Raw genomic sequence first — 19,655 nt, 5'->3', positions numbered from 1 at the left:
GACATGTCCCAACGCCATGGTAAGGAACACTGCGGCGAACGCCCTGCATGATGCGACAGAGAAGCGGATCAGCAGAGCCCCCTCCAACCAAGACATCGCCACCTTCCTGAGCGGCTCCCTGGATGGGGAATTCAGATGGGACGGGCGCAACATCGCTTCACTGTGGTCCCGCACTCGCAACGCCACGCGTCGCCTAGGGAAGTGCATCGGCTGCCGCTGGGAGTGGTGCGAGGAGCGCCAGGAGCTGGGAGTCCGGGTGCCGCAGATCAGGTCCGACAACAACACCATCGTCACCCCGACGGCCAGGGGCTTGCTGGAGAGGACTCTGAAGGCCGCCATCCACTCGCTGTACGTGGAAACCCTGAAGCGTAAACCGGACCAGGGTAAAGCTTTTGAGTTGACCAGCAAGTGGGATGCCAGCAACCACTTCCTCGCCGGGGGGCTGCTTCACCCGTTTCGCCGACTGGCGGTTCATCCACTGTGCCCGACTCAACTGCGTCCCGCTCAATGGAGCCGTCCGCCATGGGAACCGAGACAAGCGTTGCAGGAAGTGCGGCTACTCCAACGAGACCCTGCCCCACGTCCTGTGCAGCTGCAAACCCCACTCCAACTGGCAGCTGCGCCACAACGCCATCCAGAACTGCATGGTGAAAGCCATCGCGCCACACCTGGGGGAGATCTCCGTGAACTGCACCATCCCCGGTACCGACAGCCAGCTACGACCTGACGTGGTCGTCACCAACGAGGCCCAGAAAAAGATCATCCTCGTTGATGTCACGGTCTCCTTTGAGAAAAGGACCCCGACATTTCGCAAAGCCTGAGCTCGTAAACTGGAAAAGTACGCCCCCCTGGCTGACACCCTGAGAGCAAAGGGCTATGAGGTGCAGATGGACGCCCTGATTGTCGGAGCCCTGGGTGCCTGGGACCCCTGCAACGAGCGTGTGCTGCGGACCTGCAGGATCGGTCGACGCTACGCACGGCTCATGTGGCGCCTCATGGTCTCAGACGCCATCCGATGGTCCAGGGACATCTACATCGAGCACATCACCGGCCACTGACAGTACCAGGAGGCGTGAGCCAGAGTGACATCGTTCTCCCACTACGAGAAAGGGACCAAATGACCTTCTCCGTTGGATCATATGAACTGGAGTCATAAACTCCCTGAACATTAAATCTCAACAAATGAGGGTCAATCAATCCTCATCATCATATCCACTCATTATACCCCACACCTGAACATAGCTACTTTATGAACTTCATACCCTCATATCTCAATGTCTGTACTTTGACCCATCAACCCTTTACCCCCAATCGGGGATATTACAGATGATGTATTCCTTATGCCACCTGATCTTAAACCAAACTTTGCACCCTCGATAATCTGTGCGTTATTTCCTGATAACCAGAAACTTCTATGCTCAAACTCCGTTCACTTTTTTTTTAACATCATCTTAATAAAATTTTTAAATCTGTTCTTATAAATTATAGGGTCTGCCCTTCCTAAATGGGTCCAATTGGTTCAAATTAGGGCTGTTGATTAATTGCAGTTAACTCATGCGATTAACTAAAAAAAAATTAATCATGATTAAAAAAATTGTTGATGCTTTTTCACCTCCAGCTGGCTAGGAAACTTTATCCCTTCCTCTTGGACAAGGATGGGGACACAGTGTGATCCCTGCTCTGCAGAGCTGATGCAGCCAGGGCAGGGCTAAGTAACTGCTATCATCTTGGGAAGAGGAGTCCCCTATTAAGGGGCAGGTGGAGAGGCTGAATTGGGTTGATATGCTGTGGGGAGAAAGGGGGTCATTCTGAAGCTGTGTTGTGTGAGAAGGAGGGATACTTCAGCAGTGCAAACCTCTGAGATAGATAGTATGGTGATGGATACTTTACTCCTACACTAAGCAGATAGATTAGATGGATTAGAGTGGGGGCAATTCATGACTTATTTTTAATGTCCCTGCTTTTTCCCTTGAGCATGCAGGGCTGGGGCTTTCTAGCTGTTACTGAGTCTGGCACTTAAATAAGAGATTCAAATGCACTTTAAAAAATGGCTGGGAGTGGGGCAAAACATTAGAGTGAAGAAATGCAACCTTTCCATACTAAAGGACGGGGACTCTAAGAAGCCATACCTGAACTCTTTGTCAGGCGGGGGAGAGGAGGTTCTTTCTGTTAACACAACCCAGGATCCCATAGCCCACTAACCAGTTTTGTAAACTTCCCTCCCACCCTCCTTGGGTAGTTGGTACATTCCCACTGTAACTTCAGGAGCATAAATAGAGGCAGCAGCAAGCTGTGGGGGGAATTGTTTGCTAGGTAGGGGAAGGTGAATCTGTTTGCTTGTCCAAGCACAAGCAGTTTTGCTGCTTGCAGCCGGTTGTGGGGAAGGTGTATCATGGAGCAGCCGGTGCAAACAGAAGTGTGGAAAGCGCAGACTTTACAGGAACTGATCCAGATCCTGCATCGCTTATTTTCTAGTGATAAAGTCCGTGTAGAAGAAGTGCAAGCCTTAATGGAATCGTATGAGAGCAACCCTGTGGAGTGGATGAAATATGCCCAATTTGACCAATACAGGTAAAGTCAGCTCTTCTTATCTCAGTGCAAAGGGTGGTAACTCAAAAAGGAGCCTGTCTAAATAGTAAATGAACAGCGGAAGCGCAACAAGCAAGACATATAAACAACCTGGTGGGAAATGGGGGATGTCGGTTCTGTTATTTGGGGGGGGGGGGGTTAAAAAAAGTGAAATCAACAGAAATCAGAGGAGTGGAACGTAAAGTCTAAGTATGACCAGTATGCACGAATCCTGAATTAAACTGAAGTAGTTCACGTGTGCATGCGTTACATGGCGCTATGGAAGCATTTTCTCCAAATATCTTTTAGAATCGGTTTGAGGAGTTAGAGTCGTCGTCTTTGCTATCATCTGGTGTTCTAATAGTTGGAATCTAGATAACGTGACATCTGGGTGAAGGAGGAACTGGCATCTCGGTGTAAACTTAATTGTAATAGATTGTAAAATAAAGAACATGGTTGAAATACACAACAATGATGAAGAGTCACTGTAAGGACTGGATAACATGACTGAATCCACCCCAGTGCATATACTGTTGCGATCACTTTAGTTAGGTACAGCTGTGGGTAAAAATCTGACCTAGAGGCATGTGGCTTTTATTATTTATTGTATTGTCTGCTAAAGCTAGTACACTCCGTATTTTTCCTAGACCACTCCCTTCAGTTCTAAGTGTTCTCCAGATGCGTGGTTTTCATGTGAATAGCAATGATGTTTTAGGAGATGACGGATGGGAGGAGGCACCTCCCCAAGAATGGAACCGTTTGCAATTTCAGAATGAAGCCAGTCTCCTGGAAACAGCTCAGAAACTAAGAACCCAGAGAAAATATCTTGGCAAGTTTCCCAGGCTGATCAGCAGTAGGAGACTAATTCAGCTTAGCTCGGTACTTTCGCTCCACATCGTCACGCTACACAAAGCTGGTATTCATGGCTGGTGCGCGCCGCGCTGTGGGAAGGGGGGCAGCGGCTACTATCTTGTGTTCGGTAACGGTGTACGCAGCGCCAGTCATTTACTGTTGACTGCTGCGGTGAATCAGTAGGAAAAGGTCAGTGTCGCTTTCCAAGCGGTTGCTCAAACCCACTCAGTCCCCAAAGATACAGGGGCGGTTTGGCGGAGCTGGGAAGAGGTCAGGAAGCCTTGGTTGTGCATCGAGTTGTTTGAAATAAAGTCCACTAAGCACCACTTACCTGCTTCGGCTTTTATTTTGCAAAAACTCTTCTTCTCTCTCCGCCCCAGCACAAAACCAACGGTTCGCTACAGTAAAAATCCCCTCTCAACACTATTCTGCTACCTCCCGCTGCATTTCCCATGCACTCCTCCTCTCCCGCCCTGCACGGGCTTGGGGTAGCATTTTCCATGCCAGTCTCCTCTTTCTCTGATCCCGCTTCGTGTTCCCTCGCTCCACTTCCTTTGCGTGCCTCCTTTAGACCCTGCACACGGTGCGCTGGGTGGGAACTCCCTTGCAATCCTCCCTGGTCCCTTCTCTGCACGCGGTGCTCTCTTGGGGGTGCTGCAATGCGCATGCCACCCTCCGCCTTTCCCTCTGCTCCTTGTGCTCTGCTAATCCCTACGCAACCCTCCTCTGCAAGCTGGGCTGTGGTGGGGGCGGGGGGCGCAGGCCGGCCGCTATTCAGTTCTTCTCCCCCTCCCCAGTAGCGGCTTTGCAGGTTCCCGAGCTGCCCGGCAAAGGGTTGTTCAGAGGTAGGGCCAGGGACGGGGCTCCGGCAGCCAATCAGAGCTGCCCCACAGCTACGCCCGGAGGGGCTGGCCAAATCAGAGCCGACCTAAGTCAGTAAACTACGTGGCTGCCTGGCTGGCCGGGGCTTGCTGTCTAGCCTTGGACAAGGGGCGCTGAGGAAGCTGGAGGGGGAGGGGGTCTCTGGCCCATGGGCTCCTGGGCATCACTTGCAGGGACCTGGCGCAGATTGTTTGCCCTGTGCTGCCTGTGGCTCGAAAGTTGCCCTGTGCAGCGGCTCTTCAATCGCCTGTCCCTAAGAAAAGTGGGGAGGGTTGAGTGTGGAGCTCGTTAAGCATTAGCCTGGGCTCCCCTTGTGTAAAAGAGTAGGAAGTCAATGGGCAGACCTTAGTGCATGGGCAGTATCCTAATGCAGGAGCTTGGATTGTTTCCCCCCCCCCCCCAGTTTTCTCCCGTCCTGACTAATTACCAAGAGAATAGACAAACATTAGAGCTGTGCTTATGTATGAACATCTGTTTAGGGTAGGGTACCCAGACGTCCTGTTTGGGCCGGGACAGTCCCTTTTTTTAAGCCTTGTCCTGGCTGTCCTGACTTTTCTGGCAAACGTAACTTGGGCATTTGTCCCAACTGGTGATCAGTTGGCAAGAGCAAGCGGGACAAATGCCACTTCTGTCAAAAGGTGAGGTTCAGGGGGTGAGTGGCAACGCCAGCCTTGTGGGGATGGGAGGGAGAGGTAGGGCTTGAGCGAACAGCAACACCAGCCCCAGCCCCACGTGAGGGGCAGACAGGGCTCGAGTGAACAATGACGCCAGCTGAGGGGTGGGGGAGGCAGGGCTCAGGCAATCGGCTGGGGCCAGCCCCACGTGGGGGAGGGCAAGAGCGGGGCCTCGGGGTACCCCCATGCGGTGTCCCATTTTCCCTTTGGGAAGTATGGTCCCCCTAGTTTATAGGATTTTCTGCAGTGTTCATCAGTGCCCCTCCCCCTCCAGACATTCCCGAAGTTGTCCTCATGCCACCCCTGCAAGGTAGGGCAAGCGTTATCCACAGTTTGCAGGTGAGGAACTGAGTTACAGACTCAGCTACACTAGCACTCAGCCCGGCATCCTTGCACCTCCACTAGTGGAAGAGCAGGTGTAGACAGAGTAAGGGGTTTCTACCACTGTGTCAGCTGGCACCCATACATTGTTTATACTAATCACTATTACCATTGGAAGGACATGTACTAGGGCTAGACAGTGGGAAAAGAGTAATGAAAATTCCCAAGATAAACCTACCCTGAGTGTGTAGCCAGCCACCCCTGCTGTGCAGAAATGACAGATTGTGACATGTTTGATCAACAAAGGTTGTATTGTGACATCATATAGAAGAGAACTTTTATATTAAAATTAAAAATAGTCAAGAAGCTTAAGATGGAATGAAATGAAATGCAATGCAGAAACGTAACTTTATGATTCAGGTAAGGCAAAATATGTGTGATGAACTGAAAATAATTTGTTACCACCATGCTATATTGACAGAATACAACCGAGGGATATCTTATGGGGAAAATAGCAAATTAGGCAAAACAACCAGCCAGTTAACACAAATAGAAAAAGTACTTCTGCATGCCAGGTGAGAATCTCCCACCAGTTACTAGTGGCTGCGGCAGAGAAACACGTTTTGTTAGGGACTTTCATACTACTTAAGGCCCCCGGGCCTGCAGAGGTATAAACATATGCTTCACTTTTCACACTATCAGTAACCCCATTGAAATCAATGAGGCTACTCATGTGCGAGCTTGCAGGATTGGGCCTTCAGTTAGGAATCAGATCATGAAGTCACCTGTATTGTTTAGAGATAGGAGGCCCTCAAGCCCTGAGAATGGAACATACCCTTGATTAACCACATGAATAATATGTATGTAAAAAGCAAGCCTTTTCTGCTTTTCTTTTTGTTTGATTTAGTATAGGAAACTTTTTTAGTATCTTCTGCTCTTCAGAGCTTTGTTTTGGGTGTAGTTGTTTGACAGAAATTATTGTGTTGGTATTGGGTTTCAGATGTACAAAAAAGTTACAAGTACGAAAAACCAGAATAGTCCAGAAAAGCAACAGTTTTACCATATGTGGTAATCCCTAAACTTTAAAAATCTTGCCCAATGCAAAAGAATGCAGTCACCAAAAGGAAAGCCAAGAATATTTGAAAATGAACTGTAGAAAAACGTATACATTTCTTTTCTTTGTTGCAGTACTCTATTTCTAATTAGAAAGCCTGCTGTTGAAGTGATCTCATTCAGCAACTATTTTGATTAGATTCTCTCTTCTACTTCAGTTTCAGATACATATGTCCAAATCTCAGTACTGGATTTAATTTAAAAGCTTTCCTGATGCTATCAAGTGTTAGTTGTATGTCCGGTTTTTTTTCCAACCTGAAAAAGTGGTAAAATCCACTTTAAAATTCCATTTCACTTTCTCTGCATATAATTTGCTTTCCAAAGCAAAGGGACCTTGTAATATAGGCTGCCATTCACCATGTTTATATTCCCTGCTGTTGTTTCTTTATATGCACACACATATTTTTTTTAAAACCACAGATGTTCTCAATTTCAGGTACACAAGAAATCTTGTGGATAAAGGAAATGGAAAGTTCAACTTGATGATCTTATGCTGGGGTGAAGGACATGGCAGGTTTGTATCCAAACGGCTTGATACCTGCAGATAGAAATAAAGCTACAGTATTTTTCATTTGGTCTGTGTAATAGTGTGTGTCATTGTCCTGTAATAAGAGACAAACCATCTTCCTCACAAGCACTAAAGGGTAGAGGGTGGTTAACTGATAACTACAAACAAAATAAGAAGTAATAATCAGGATGACTATGCCAAAGGGGTAATTCTGAAAATTGTGTATCTCATGATTTTAGGGCATTTCTGCGGTTTTCAGTCTTCCACTAAATCTAAGCTTCTGTTTTGTCCATTGAACTTTTTTAACCTTATAGTTAAAGAGCTGGATCTTCCAGTCTTTAGTAAAACTCCAGTTGCTTTATAGGAGTTCTGCCTGATCAGGACTGCAGGATCAGACTCATGTATTAGAGGCTATAAAAGCTTTTGCTTCTATTACATCTATATAGTTTAAATTCTGGTCTGTGTGGACAGCCTGAGAAAACGAGATTGGATTAGGCAGCTTGGAGTGTGGGACGGAATGGACTCTCCCCACCCCACGCTACAGTATAACAAGGCCACTTCGTGGTTGCTATCACAACGATAAAGGGACAACAGCTGCTGTGTATAGTCTATGTGGGATGTATGGGGGCATCGACTGGTGGATCTGCATAGTCAGAGTGCCACTGAAGCCCCCTGCAGAACTTTCTTCTATGGTATGCAGGAGTTTCAGACTTCCTATATATATTCTGTAGCCTGCCTCTTCTGCAGAGCTGAACCATGCCAGTACTGTTGCTTATTGGGTGGTGTATATGTACTGATAATGTGACAACTGTGCAATAACATTCATGTCCTGCACATACTGTTATACATCTACAATACGCTATAGTGTCTGTTTCTTCTGGGGGAATTCTTTGCCACTGTGCACACGCAGAATTCGTGTCCCCCACATTTTTTTTTCTCCGCAGAAAATACATTCTGCCGGAGAGGCGCTGCAATCACGCCTTTCGCCCATCCAGGCTGCTGTGGCACCAGAACAGAGGGCAGCTGGCTCACAGCCAGCTGTGGATAGGGAGGATGAGGGGCAACTTTTCTCACAGCGCCCTGCCCACAGGGCCAGGTTAGGAGGTCCAGGATATGGGGGGGGGATAGAGTGGGGCACAGGGGGCTTCTGGGGAGGTCACATAGAATAGGGTTCAGAAGGGCTAGTGGAGGGGACAGACTGGGGCAGGGGCTGAATTGGAGTAGGGGTGCTGGACCACATGGGGGTGGGGAGCAGAGGGGATGGCTGAGTGAGGGTGCTGGGCTCTATGGGGATGGGGATTGTAGGTGGCTGAGTGGGAGTGAAGGGGCACATGGGGATGGGGAGCAGGTGTAGGGACACATGGGGACAGGAGAAGATGTGCCTGACTGAATGGGAGAAGCTAGGAGTCATCCAGGGTCTGCATGGGGGAGGCTCCCCACCTCCCTAACAATCCCCTCCCCCCCGAAAAACCCTATTCCATACTTCTCCCACCCAGACCCAGCAACCCTCCAGGTTCACTCCTAGGCTCCTTCCTAGCAATTACTTCTCTGTCCCTCAGCTCCTCTGTTACCCCCGATTCTCCCAAGCCTTTGCACTGCTTCTGAGGGGTGTGGGGAATATATTTCTGTATTGTAATTTACATGAATTCTGACTCAAAGTTCTGTATTAATATGCCTAATAAGGAATCTGTTTATCAAAAAACATTTCTGGAATCTTTTTTATTTTTTTGGTCTGTATTTTTACAGAATACTTGCTTACAGGTATTTTGAAATAAATTACCAAAATACTTGAAACTAGCATGACTATATTGTGTTATTTTGACAAATAAAATATGCATATTTTTAAAATATTGTGCATAGAATTTTTAATTTTTTGGTGCAGAATTCCCCCAGGAGTAGTCTGTTTGTAGGTAGTATTAAATGTATACATCACTCTGAGTTCAGCTATTCTGTGTTTCTGTAGCAGTATTCATGATCACACTGACTCACATTGCTTTATGAAGATCCTTCAGGGGAATCTAAAAGAGACCCTGTTTGAGTGGCCTGGGAAAAAAGGGACTGGAGCGATGACTAAGAAATCAGAACGAGTTTTGGGGGAAAATCAATGTGCCTATATCAATGGTAAGCTTTTTTTTAATGTCTCGTATATGACCATTCCATTGCTACCCATCAATGATTATAACTCTTAACTGAAAAGTTCGCTCTTTAATAAACTGATCTAGCTAGGTTCTTGTATTGCATCTAATCCTGTCGTATATCAGCACCTGTGCAGACTCAGACTCTCCTCAAACTTGTGTTTAAACTTAAACAGTCTAAAAAAAAACCCCATTCATCTAAATTCATTATTAAGATACTGCAGTAAAGGCTAAGATCCTTCAACAACTCCTGAATGCTCAGAGCCTTGCAGGATTGAGCTCCAAATCACTAACTGAAAATGCACGTGGATGTGAAGTTAAAAATGTAAAGCAATAGGCAAATCGCATGTATGAAAATCCAAAATTCATACATGTCTCTGGTTGGATTTATGAAGAAAATATCTCTTGGGTGTGTAAGGTCCTTTTGAGCTACAATGGAAAGCCTAAGAACAATACTGTAGTAATTGCCCACACAATCAGTAAGGGCTGGTCTATACTTAGCCGCTAGTTCGGCGGCTGGAAATCGAACTTCCTGGTTCGATTTATCGCGTCTGGTCTGGACGCGATAAATCGAACCAGGAAGTGCTCGCCGTCGACTGCGGTACTCCAGCTCAACGAGAGGAGTACCGCGGAGTCGACGGGGGAGCCTGCCTGGCGCGTGTGGACCGCGTCTGAACCGCGGTAAGTTCGAAGTAAGGTATGTCGACTTCAGCTACGTTATTCACGTAGCTGAAGTTGCGTACCTTACTTCGACTTGGGGGGTTAGTGTAGACCAGGCCTAAGTCTAACAGCCAGCAATACAATGGATAATGATTGAAATATACGTTACTCTGGTCTTTTAGAATCCTGTATTTACACTTTTTAGGGTGCACAGTAGCTCAGACCCAGGGCCGGCTCCAGGCACCAGCTTAACAAGCAGGTGCTTGGAGCGGCCAAGGGAGAGCGGCGGCACCTGCGGCAATTTGGGGGCGGCAGGTCCCTCAATCCCTCTGGGAGCGAAAGACCTGCTGCTGAACTGCCGCAGCCGATCGCGGCTTTTTTTTTTTTTTTCATTTTTTCTCCCCTGGGGCGTCAGATATGCGGGTGTCGGTCCTGCTCATACCTATCTTGACTTGGGGTAGGGAGTGGAGGGATCTTTTTTGTTGAACAATGTTGTTGACTATGTACAAAAGTACACTAAAGCCCAGTCCTGCAGTGCTCAGAACAACTCCCCATGTGAGGTAGTGCACAATATTGTATGAAAATGGTGGACTTCTTGACTACTTCTGACTCATTATAATGTGTGCAACTGCTTCTATACAACTCTCTATATGCACTGTATGCTGTTTTCTATATTTACTTCTGTTGTGAGAAGCTTGCAAATAAAACAAAAGGCTTGAACAATTTACTTGACCCCTGTACAGCTAGTCTCTTGGCTAGCCAGCCAGAGTGCCTTTGAAAACTTCCTGAAATTTTTTTCTCCTGATTATTTTCCAAGCTTGCTCTCAACCCAGAGGTGGAGTTTCATTAACCAAACTTTCTGAAGTGGAAGGAGAGAGAAATCTGTTCAAGTGCTCAGGGTTTTTGTTGGGAGTGAAGGGGTGTTTGTTTTATAATACAATCAATGCATTGGGAAGTAAATTTTTTTTTTTACTGGTTCAGAAAACATTTGCACTTTGTGTGTGTATGCTCCAAACACAAATTGTTTGGGTTGTTGTTTATTTGTTTTAAAGCAATCTTTTTAAAAGCCTCAAACTAGTCCTCTGAGAGAACTATATGCCTAGCTCCTCTGCTGTGTTTCCTGGTTGGATATTTCAACTTAAAAGTAACAGAAAACAAAATGCTGTGCATTCAGAATTTGTTGCCTTAACTCTTTAACAAAGCCCTACGGTATTTCTGTTTCTATCTGGATATCTGTACATTCAAATAAATGGTGCTGATGCAGAAAGAATATCCCATATAGCATGGCAATTCCTTTTTGTGCTAGTTGCATATTACTTGGTGTTTGCACTTTACTTATAAGACAACCCACAGGAGTGAGTTGATTTTAATCTCTCAGTACATGAATATAAATTTAGGGATTTTTCCCCTCATTAAATGAAATGTACAGGTGTATATTTTAAATGTACCAAAGTTGGAATGCACAGTGCTTCCCACAGTAACAGTATCTGGGCTACATTGTACAATTAAGGGCTGGGTATTATATAAGATATTACATAAGCATAAAGGGCTGAGTTGCATTTGCTCTGGGAATCATAAACTTGAATTCTTGAACTCTTGAGCAGTTTTTAAAATTCTTCCTTAATGTTCAATCAACATGAGTTTTGGTAGATTTAATGTTCATACTTTGAGTATTTTATAGAACTCTGTTTCTGCCCTCTGGTTCTCTGAAAGTGCCGTTAACTTATTAATAGGCACACTGTGGACAGTGGCTTGTTTTATTACCTGTTCAATTATCTTTGCTGTTTCAATGAAGGTTGGATGTTTGCCACGCTCTGGTAATTTGTCACTTTAAATAAAAGCCCAGACAAATGGGAAAGGGTAATTGGAAGATGGACAACAGTAAAAGAAAGCAACTGTCTCTTTGCCCATGAATTTACACTTGAAATTCAAGTAGTTCAGTCTTAACATGGTTGATGTTCTCGTTATCAGGCTGAAAACTAGCAATGCAAAACCCTGATTTCCTCTGAAATCTCTTGTTTATTCTTTAGAAAAACAAATCTTCCATTCAACATCTTCAGAACACCAGGAAAGAAAGTATCATTTGGGGATGGCAGCTGATAATAAATTACCAACAATGTGCTCTTCCTAAAGCTTCTGTAGATTTCTGTTACGCTTTATACCATAGTAGATAACAAAACATTCTGTATATGGAAAGCTAGAGAGCAAGGCATTCTGAAGTCCCAATGGGTTTGGGGATCTGTCCTAGAGAGTAAAACCTAAATTCGAGTTAAAAATTCATCCTGAAAGTGTGGGTATGTCTATCTGTCTTGTTGGTTTAGAGATGGTGCTTCTCCAGGCATGTATCAGATTTCATTAGACCTGTCTGTTAATATAGCCTTTCCTCTCATGTCCTTGCTTGTCTAGACTCCATTGGCCTGCACCGTGTGGAGAACACAAGCCACACAGAGTCTGCTGTTAGTCTGCACTTGTACAGCCCGTCCTTTGACAGCTGTAACACCTTTGATCAAAGAACTGGACACAAGCATAAAGTCAAAATGACATTCTATAGTCAGTTTGGAGAAAGGACTCCAGGTGTAAGTACAAGCTAATGAATACCCTTTATGTTCAACTATTCTGTGTCCTCATGTGAACAGAGCAGAGATCTAGCTTGCTGTGTTGCTGCCCATCATTGCAAACCAGCCCTTGGCTCTGTTGGTGGGTTGCCCAGCATAAGCACAGTTCTTGTTATGGACTGTCTGGTCATTTTTAGGATAGAGATGAAACATGTTTCAAAAGGAAGCTCAGGTTTGGTGTCAACCTTAAGTTTCCCTTTTATGCACAGTTTTTAAAATGCTACTTTGCATTTACACTGCAGTGCTTCCTTTGCCTCTTCAAAGCATGGCACAAATATTATTCTCATAGCATCCGTAGGAGGCAGGCAAGCAGGGGTTTGGAGCAGAGCCCGGAGCTGGAGCGCAGAGCAGCTCTGGAGCAGTGGAGCTGCAGGTTTTTGCCTGGAGCTGGAGCGGAGCTGGAGCACAGCTCCAAAGCCGGGCAGGCAAGGATTATTTTCATTTCACAGATGGGGCAGTGTCATTTGTCCGAACTGCAGTTGGATTTAGGTATTACTGGCTCTGCTCATTCATCTTTCCCCTGCTCCCCAGTAAAAAAAGGCCCAATCTTATGAAGTACAGAGGAGGCATCAGCTCTCCTTGATAACAAAAGGAGTTGAGGGTACTGTTGGGCTAAGCAGTTTCACATTTCAAGTCCAAATTGTTTTCTCCCTGTAACTTGTTGGCAACAAAAACTAATACAGTGTCATGATATTTTAAAAAAACAAACTTTGAAAAGCAGACTCCCTGAGCAAGGTTGGTCTGCTTAATGGCACAGCATCAATGCCATGTTCATCTCTGTCTGGAGCTCTCAGTACCAGGACTGGGAGTGGTGGTTGATGGGCTTCCCTTTGGAACTCTTCAGTGTGTCTAAACCTGGCCACAATTTAGGACCTTTATAGGAGGAAAGCTGCTTAACGGTGAAGAAATGGGGCAGATCTTCAGGACCTTGTTTGGGATAGCCCATGGCAGGACTGGGTGAGATTCAACTAACCTTTATGTATAATGGGCAAAATCCCTCCAGTCCAACAAGCACAATGCAAATAGCTGTGTTTCTTTGCAGCTTTTCACATTAAAGCACCCAAACTTTAAACTTTACAAATTTGAAAGTCCTCCAGACAACTAAACTCCTTCTAGTCCTCATCATCCAGAAGAAATAAGATAAACATTGAATAGCAGTCACATGAGAATAAGAATTCAAGATTTTTGCTGCTTGTGTTTTCTCTTTCTTTAAAAAAAATTTACCAGGAAGTCTTGGTTGGTTTGTGTGTAAGATAACAAGTGAAATATTTGGAAACTAGCTATTTGAATTTCAAATATTTTCCTGTTTTGTTCTGTAGCAACTGGCAAGTCTTGTACCTCTGATGGGAAGTTTTATCTGATTTTTTGAGTGGGGAAAATCTTAGTCATTGAGTGTCTCCACTTAGTTCCAGTAACTGCAACTGGTAAACGGAGGCTGGATGAACCAGGTTTGGCCATACAGCTGTCTCAAATGACTGCATGCTCCAAAAACGTTTGGCTTCAATGAGGGTTTCTGGAAAACTCATTGGAAATGGACACAGTCTTTTGCTGTTTACCAGGTCTCAAAGGAACATGGGGAGGCAGGAAAGTGTGAGATGGGAGGAGAGGTTAAAAATACAAAGGAGAATGACTAGTGCAAAGTGTATGTATGTTTTCTTAGGAACAAGAAAATCTAACTGAAAAGCTTTCCTTTTCATTCAAACTAAGCAAAACTTGCAAGTAAACTCCTGATGTACTTTTCAATAAGTTGTCATTAAATGTTTAGCTAGGGTTTAATTGAGGAATCTGGCTGTGCTGGAGGGTTTTTAAAGCTAATTGGTCAATTATTCTGTAATTCTGTGTGCACCTGCACCCAGTTGTACATGCCAAACACTGAAAGCCTGGGTTTTTTCAGTGTTAATCAGTTAACTTACCAGTGACTTTCTCCCAGAAAGTAGCCTGCTATGTGCTTAGTTAAAGAAAACTATATGGATTTAGAGTGCACTTTGTGAGTGCTACTGTGTATTTATACTACAGTATTAATATAGAGAAGTTGCATGCCAAGAAAAATCCCGTAAGCTTGATCCTGCCCTCTGATAGGTGGGGTACATCATCATGTTTTTTGCTAGTAGGCATTCATGTGCAAGTGGAATTAGATGATTCTTACCCCCATCCCCACCAAACTGGGGGTCTAATTTTGCTGACAGGCTCAAGCTTGATTCAATAGGTCTGAGAGGAAGGATGGTCTGGTGTGGATAGGGCATGAGTCAGGGGTTCATGAGACCAGAGTTAAATTCCCTGTTCTGCCATGCACATGCCCAAGGTCACACTAAACCATATGGTCTTTCTCTGCCTCACTTCCCTAGCTGTAAAATGGGGATAAGAGCACTTCCCTCCCTCTCAGAGGTTTGTGAGAATAAATACATTAAAGATTGAGGCACCCAGCTACTATGGTAATGGGGGCCATGTATGTATTCTAAGTAGATGGGGCATTATAATCTACTCTAAGTATTTTCTTTTAAAAGCATCTCTCCTCTTTCTTTTAGGCAACAGCAGTGTCACAAGAGAACAACTGAGAATCACCCAAATGAATGTGTTAAGGCCTGCTGAATGTTTGACCAGGGACAGAAGAATTGTATAGCTGATGCTAGCTATAGCTGAATAACCAGTACATAGAAATACAGTAGGGAAGCTTCCTGGCAATATGTAGTTATGTTGAATGAATACTGATTATGGGACTCTAAGGTGACTAGTGCTATAAGCTGCTGCAGGGGTTAGATGCCTTTACATAGGCTGTTGTAAAGTCAGAATCAACTACCTTGTTTTTCTGATCCTAGCCTCTTTTAAATTCCACTTTTGAATCTGGAATATCAGTAGTAGGCTTTTTATACACCATTTGACACTATTTATAGGTCTTTTTATATGGTATATGTGCTCAGTGTATTTAGTAATTTAAACTTTGTAGCCTCAAGTTACCATTTGTACCCATTTGTAATGTATTGGATACTAGTAACAGAAGTTGTCTTTTTTTTTTTTTTTTTTAATTAAGCCTTTTATGTTTTAATGCTCTGGAACATTTTGGTAGTTGTGCATTTTTTATTTTATTTTATTTTTTAAAAATCTCATTTGTCAGATCTGTTTTTAAACAGGAGCAATAATGCACTTCATGTACAATGTTTGAAAAGTTAACTGAGTTGGGCAAAGGTCTGGGTTTTTAACCAGACTAATTATGTTTAATATGGCTAACATCCAGTTTCCAGAGTTCTGTTGTGTAGCTACTGAATGCCTTTAGGGTAACCTAAATAAAACTGGATTTGAGCACAAATTTCAAAAGTTTGCAGCCTCTTTCCTGATAACTAAAATATATAATACTCATTACTCGTGATTAATTCCATCCTCAGTAGATCTCTCATGAATATCTCTTAAATCTTACCTAGGCGATACCATTATTAGAAGAGGAATTAAAAAGACAAAAGCGTTTAAAACTTACTGTGAAATCCTGACCCCATTAAAGTCAATGGGATTTTTTTGATAGATTTCAGTGGCTCCAAGATTTCATCCTTAACCCTGAGTTACAATACACAGGAGTTTTTGCAAAACATAACTATAATAAAAACAGAAATGCACCAAAAATCAGTGAGGTCTTTTTTTTCCTTTCCTCCATAAAAGACTCTCTTTATTTATATGACCTAACACATGCATGAGAAGATGAGATACACTAAGTGAGAATACACCTTTCCTTAGTTTCCTTGTAAAAACAAAAGTAGAAAATGAGGCTGTATAAAGATTCCACTGCACTCTTCACTCTCTTCTTAAGTGACTATGTTCCACTGGGCAGTAATATAAAATTTTAACAGTACCTTTTTCTAATGAGTTTCACATCTTCATCCTTATTGGAAATAAACACTACAGAGATTTTTAGAATCTCAGTAGCAGCCATTTACCATGTGCTCTGTGATAGGCCTAAAAACTGCTTTCTGTCTTGGGGCAGGTCTACACTAACCCCCCAATTCGAACTAAGGTACGCAACTTCAGCTACGTGAATAATGTAGCTGTAGTTCGAAGTACCTTAGTTCGAACTTACCTCCGTCCAGACGCGGCAGGCAGGCTCCCCCGTCGACTTCGCGTACTCCTCTCGTTGAGCTGGAGTACCGCAGTCGACGGCGAGCACTTCCGGGTTCGACTTATCGCGTCCAGACAAGACGCGATAAGTCGAACCCAGAAGTTCGATTTGCTTGCCGCTGAACTACCGGGTAAGTGTAGACCTACCCTTGAAAGTTTCCAGGAGTAAAAAAAACAGTCTGATGGGAGAGACTTTGGGAAGGATTTTAAAAAGCAGTTAAGAGTTAGGCAACAATTCCCTAAATAAATCAATGGGAATTTAGTGCCTAATTTCCACAGGTGCTTATGAAAGTCCTAACCAAATATTACACCAGGTAAATTCAACACCTGGGTAAATCTTCTCTTAGGGGTGTAAGGGAGTGAATCTTGGGTTTCCAATGGAATAAACAAACCAGAGGTAATTGCAAGGTGTTAGTAAAGGGGATCAGGAGTCCAGGGAGAATGTCTACACAGGGAATCCTCTTTTAGAAACCCATCAGGAAGTTAAAGGAACATATTGAGTCCAAAATTGGAAGGGAAAGGAGCAGCAGATCCTGCTGGGAAAAGGCACTTCAAATGCTAAGTTTTACTGATACTTTTCTGGGCTCCAATGAATTCCAAAGTGTATCCTGTCCTGATATATTACTGCTGAAATCCCCAAAAGTCTCTGCAACCTGAATGGTGGTCCTGAGCTAGGACTGAAGTCATGTGGTGGCAGCACTTTCTGCCTCTTCATAAAGGAAATGAGCCACGTCACCTCACCTCTCCAACAGGAGTGTTTACACTCGTCTCCAGAAACATAGAAAAGTCTTTGGAGTGGGTGCTAACAGTGGGTCTTCACCTATGTGGCTCCACTGTCTGTGCTTCCTCTCCCAGAGAGGGGGTATTGCAGTCATGGAAATAAATGCAGCTCGGAGCTGCAGATACAGGGAGGATTTGTTTGTGTGTAGAGTAAATGGAGGTCAAAGATTCTTTTCACCCTGGCCCAGTGGAGTAACCTCTGTGCAGAGCCAGCTCATTTGTGCTTTTTAAAAAAGACTGACTTCTTCATGTCTCCTGGATGTCTTCATGTCTACCTGCTTGCCCTTTTGCTGTCGTCTTTTCTTTCCGTCTTTCCTAGGCCTTGTCTATACAGGAGAAGTTGCCCTGGTTTAACTACATTTTTTTTAACCAATCTAGTTAAGCCAAGGCAAACCTACTGTGTAAATACATTTGAATCAGTTAAACCCTTGCCTAAATTGGTTTAGCTTAATTTGGCAATTTACTAACGCAAGTAAGACTTACCTGAGCAAAGTTTAAATTGGTTTCATTGCATTTAGTAAGGGGTTTAAAAATCGATTTAGTTAAACTGCTGCAAATTCTCCACTACACATAAGGCTCTTGTGGTACATAGGGCACTAGCCTGAGAGTCCAGAGAACAGAATTCTGCCACTAACTCATTGTAGAACCTTGAGCAAGTGACTTAATCGCTGAGTATCTCAGTTTCCCCAGCTGTAAAATGGGGTTAATATTCACCTTGTGAAGCACAGTGAAACCTATGGATGAAAAGCACTACACAGTGCAAAGTATTATGATGTATTTGTCCCCAATAACTTGGCATCTTGCTGTTTGTTTTCTTCTCAGTGGCTTTGCGCCTTCATTTTTATATTTGCTGAAGATCAGTAAAATGGTGAATCACAAAATAAAAGGAAAAATAGTGTGATTTTTTTTGTGGACACAAGTCCAACAACTTTGGCCTCCATGAGAAGAAGAAATGCCAACACTGTAACTTTCCACCAGTTGTTGTAATTTCTGCACTGTTTAACTTGTTTGTTTGCTTTTCTATTTTCAATTTCTAAATAACAACATGTGCCAGATGAAACTGTTCTCCACCAGCAAGACTTGGGTTTTTTCACTGCACTTGCCATAGGCCAGAGAAACAACAGAACAGCAATGCCAAGATCTGTATTATCTGCAATTTGTTTTTTGTTATTACAAAAGCCTGTTCCTGAGCTACAAGGATACAAAAGGTACATGTTGTTCGTGAGCTTATTCTTAAATTGTTTTTTCACACCCCTCCCAAGCCTGGGAGAAAGTTGTTTGTACTGCCAGGGTGTAGCCTTCCCGAGCTTAAAGCAGGCAGATCTGCCTGCAGTTACTCCGACACTTCTGTTGTTTTAAAGCATTAATTTTGTATTGTTCTGCTCTTAGGGTGTGCTATAATATTCTGCTGTTTTCTTTCTCACTTGTGAAAGCCTTTGCAATCCTTGCCTGGCACATAGTCTATACTGACCCCTATTCTTAAATGGCTCTGTACATGAGAAAGGTCCAGCCTTACCACCGAGGAGACTGATAACCTCTTTAGCCACTGAACAAGGACAACTGGAGCAGCAGATTCCCCCCACAGGCTTGCCAATGTTTCATCAGTGCTGACCACCTCTAGGGTCAGTCCCCGTGCTTGTTCAATACTTGGGCTTTCTGCTGCGATTGCAAATAAAGTTGACAACAGTCCTGACATTATGGATACTATCCACTAAGAACTTGGCTGAGACTAGCAATTTGTTTTACAGCCATTAGATAGCAATGATTTTTTGTCACTACCAATTCAAAACCAGATGTGAACCTAATGGCAAAAAGCTGTTTCCCATTATTACTAATTTTCTGAGCCATCTGTGGTACACAGTCTGTCTCTGCTACTGCTTATTTACTATACTACCTCTTCCTAGTGGTAGACCCTGGAAAAATAAGGTGTATTAGGAAACATGTTTTACTCACACATCTTATTTAACATGTTGTTAAGCACCTACTGTAGAGAAAGACATGTTTAAAAAGCTAGCTGGTTTACCCTAGGGTTAAGGTTACATGTTAATAACATGTTACTTAAAATGTAAGTTAACGCAGCATTTGCTAGCAGGAATAATTTTTCCCATTGTAGAAAAGACACTTCTCCAACACACAGCTATCCCAACCTGTTCCCTGCAGGATTACAAAATGGCAATTGCTCTAGCCCTGAGAAACAACATCAGAATGGAAGTACTTGTGGCACCTTAGAGACTAACAAATTGCTGTAGCCCACAAAAGCTTATGCTCTAATAAATGTGTTAGTCTCTAAGGTGCCACAAGTACTCCTGTTCTTTTTGCGGATACAGACTAACACGGCTGCTACTCTGAAAACATCAGAATGGAAATTCTTAAGGCATTTTATTTTCCTCCAGTGATTCTCCCTGTGTTTCAGTAAGACGCATGGGAGAGTACATGAAATTACCAC

The 19,655-nt window shown here is 43.9% G+C and overlaps 1 protein-coding gene across 1 annotated transcript; it reads left to right on the top strand.

Annotated features, from left to right (window-relative positions):
• The first annotated feature begins 2,307 nt into the window (after positions 1-2,307).
• Positions 2,308-15,632, top strand: CDO1 (cysteine dioxygenase type 1). The gene is made up of 5 exons (XM_024208772.3): positions 2,308-2,571; positions 6,847-6,924; positions 8,882-9,039; positions 12,120-12,289; positions 14,854-15,632. Exons 1-5 carry the CDS (start codon positions 2,393-2,395, stop codon positions 14,881-14,883), a joined length of 615 nt encoding a protein of 204 aa, XP_024064540.2. The 5' UTR covers positions 2,308-2,392; the 3' UTR covers positions 14,884-15,632.
• The last annotated feature ends 4,023 nt before the right edge of the window (positions 15,633-19,655 follow it).

Source organism: Terrapene carolina, unplaced genomic scaffold, assembly GCF_002925995.2.
Source record: "Terrapene carolina triunguis isolate 2854851 unplaced genomic scaffold, T_m_triunguis-2.0 Scaffold69, whole genome shotgun sequence".
NCBI lineage: Eukaryota > Metazoa > Chordata > Testudines > Emydidae > Terrapene > Terrapene triunguis.
This window is presented reverse-complemented; position numbering and strand designations above follow the sequence as displayed.

Coding starts and splice junctions, on each gene's coding strand:
- CDO1 (XM_024208772.3), top strand. CDS start 2,393: ATGGAGCAGCCGGTGCAAACAGAAGTGTGGAAAGCGCAGACTTTACAG. Junction 2,572..6,846: donor GCCCAATTTGACCAATACAG/GTAAAGTCAGCT, acceptor TCTCAATTTCAG/GTACACAAGAAATCTTGTGG. Junction 12,290..14,853: donor TTGGAGAAAGGACTCCAGGT/GTAAGTACAAGC, acceptor TCTTTCTTTTAG/GCAACAGCAGTGTCACAAGA.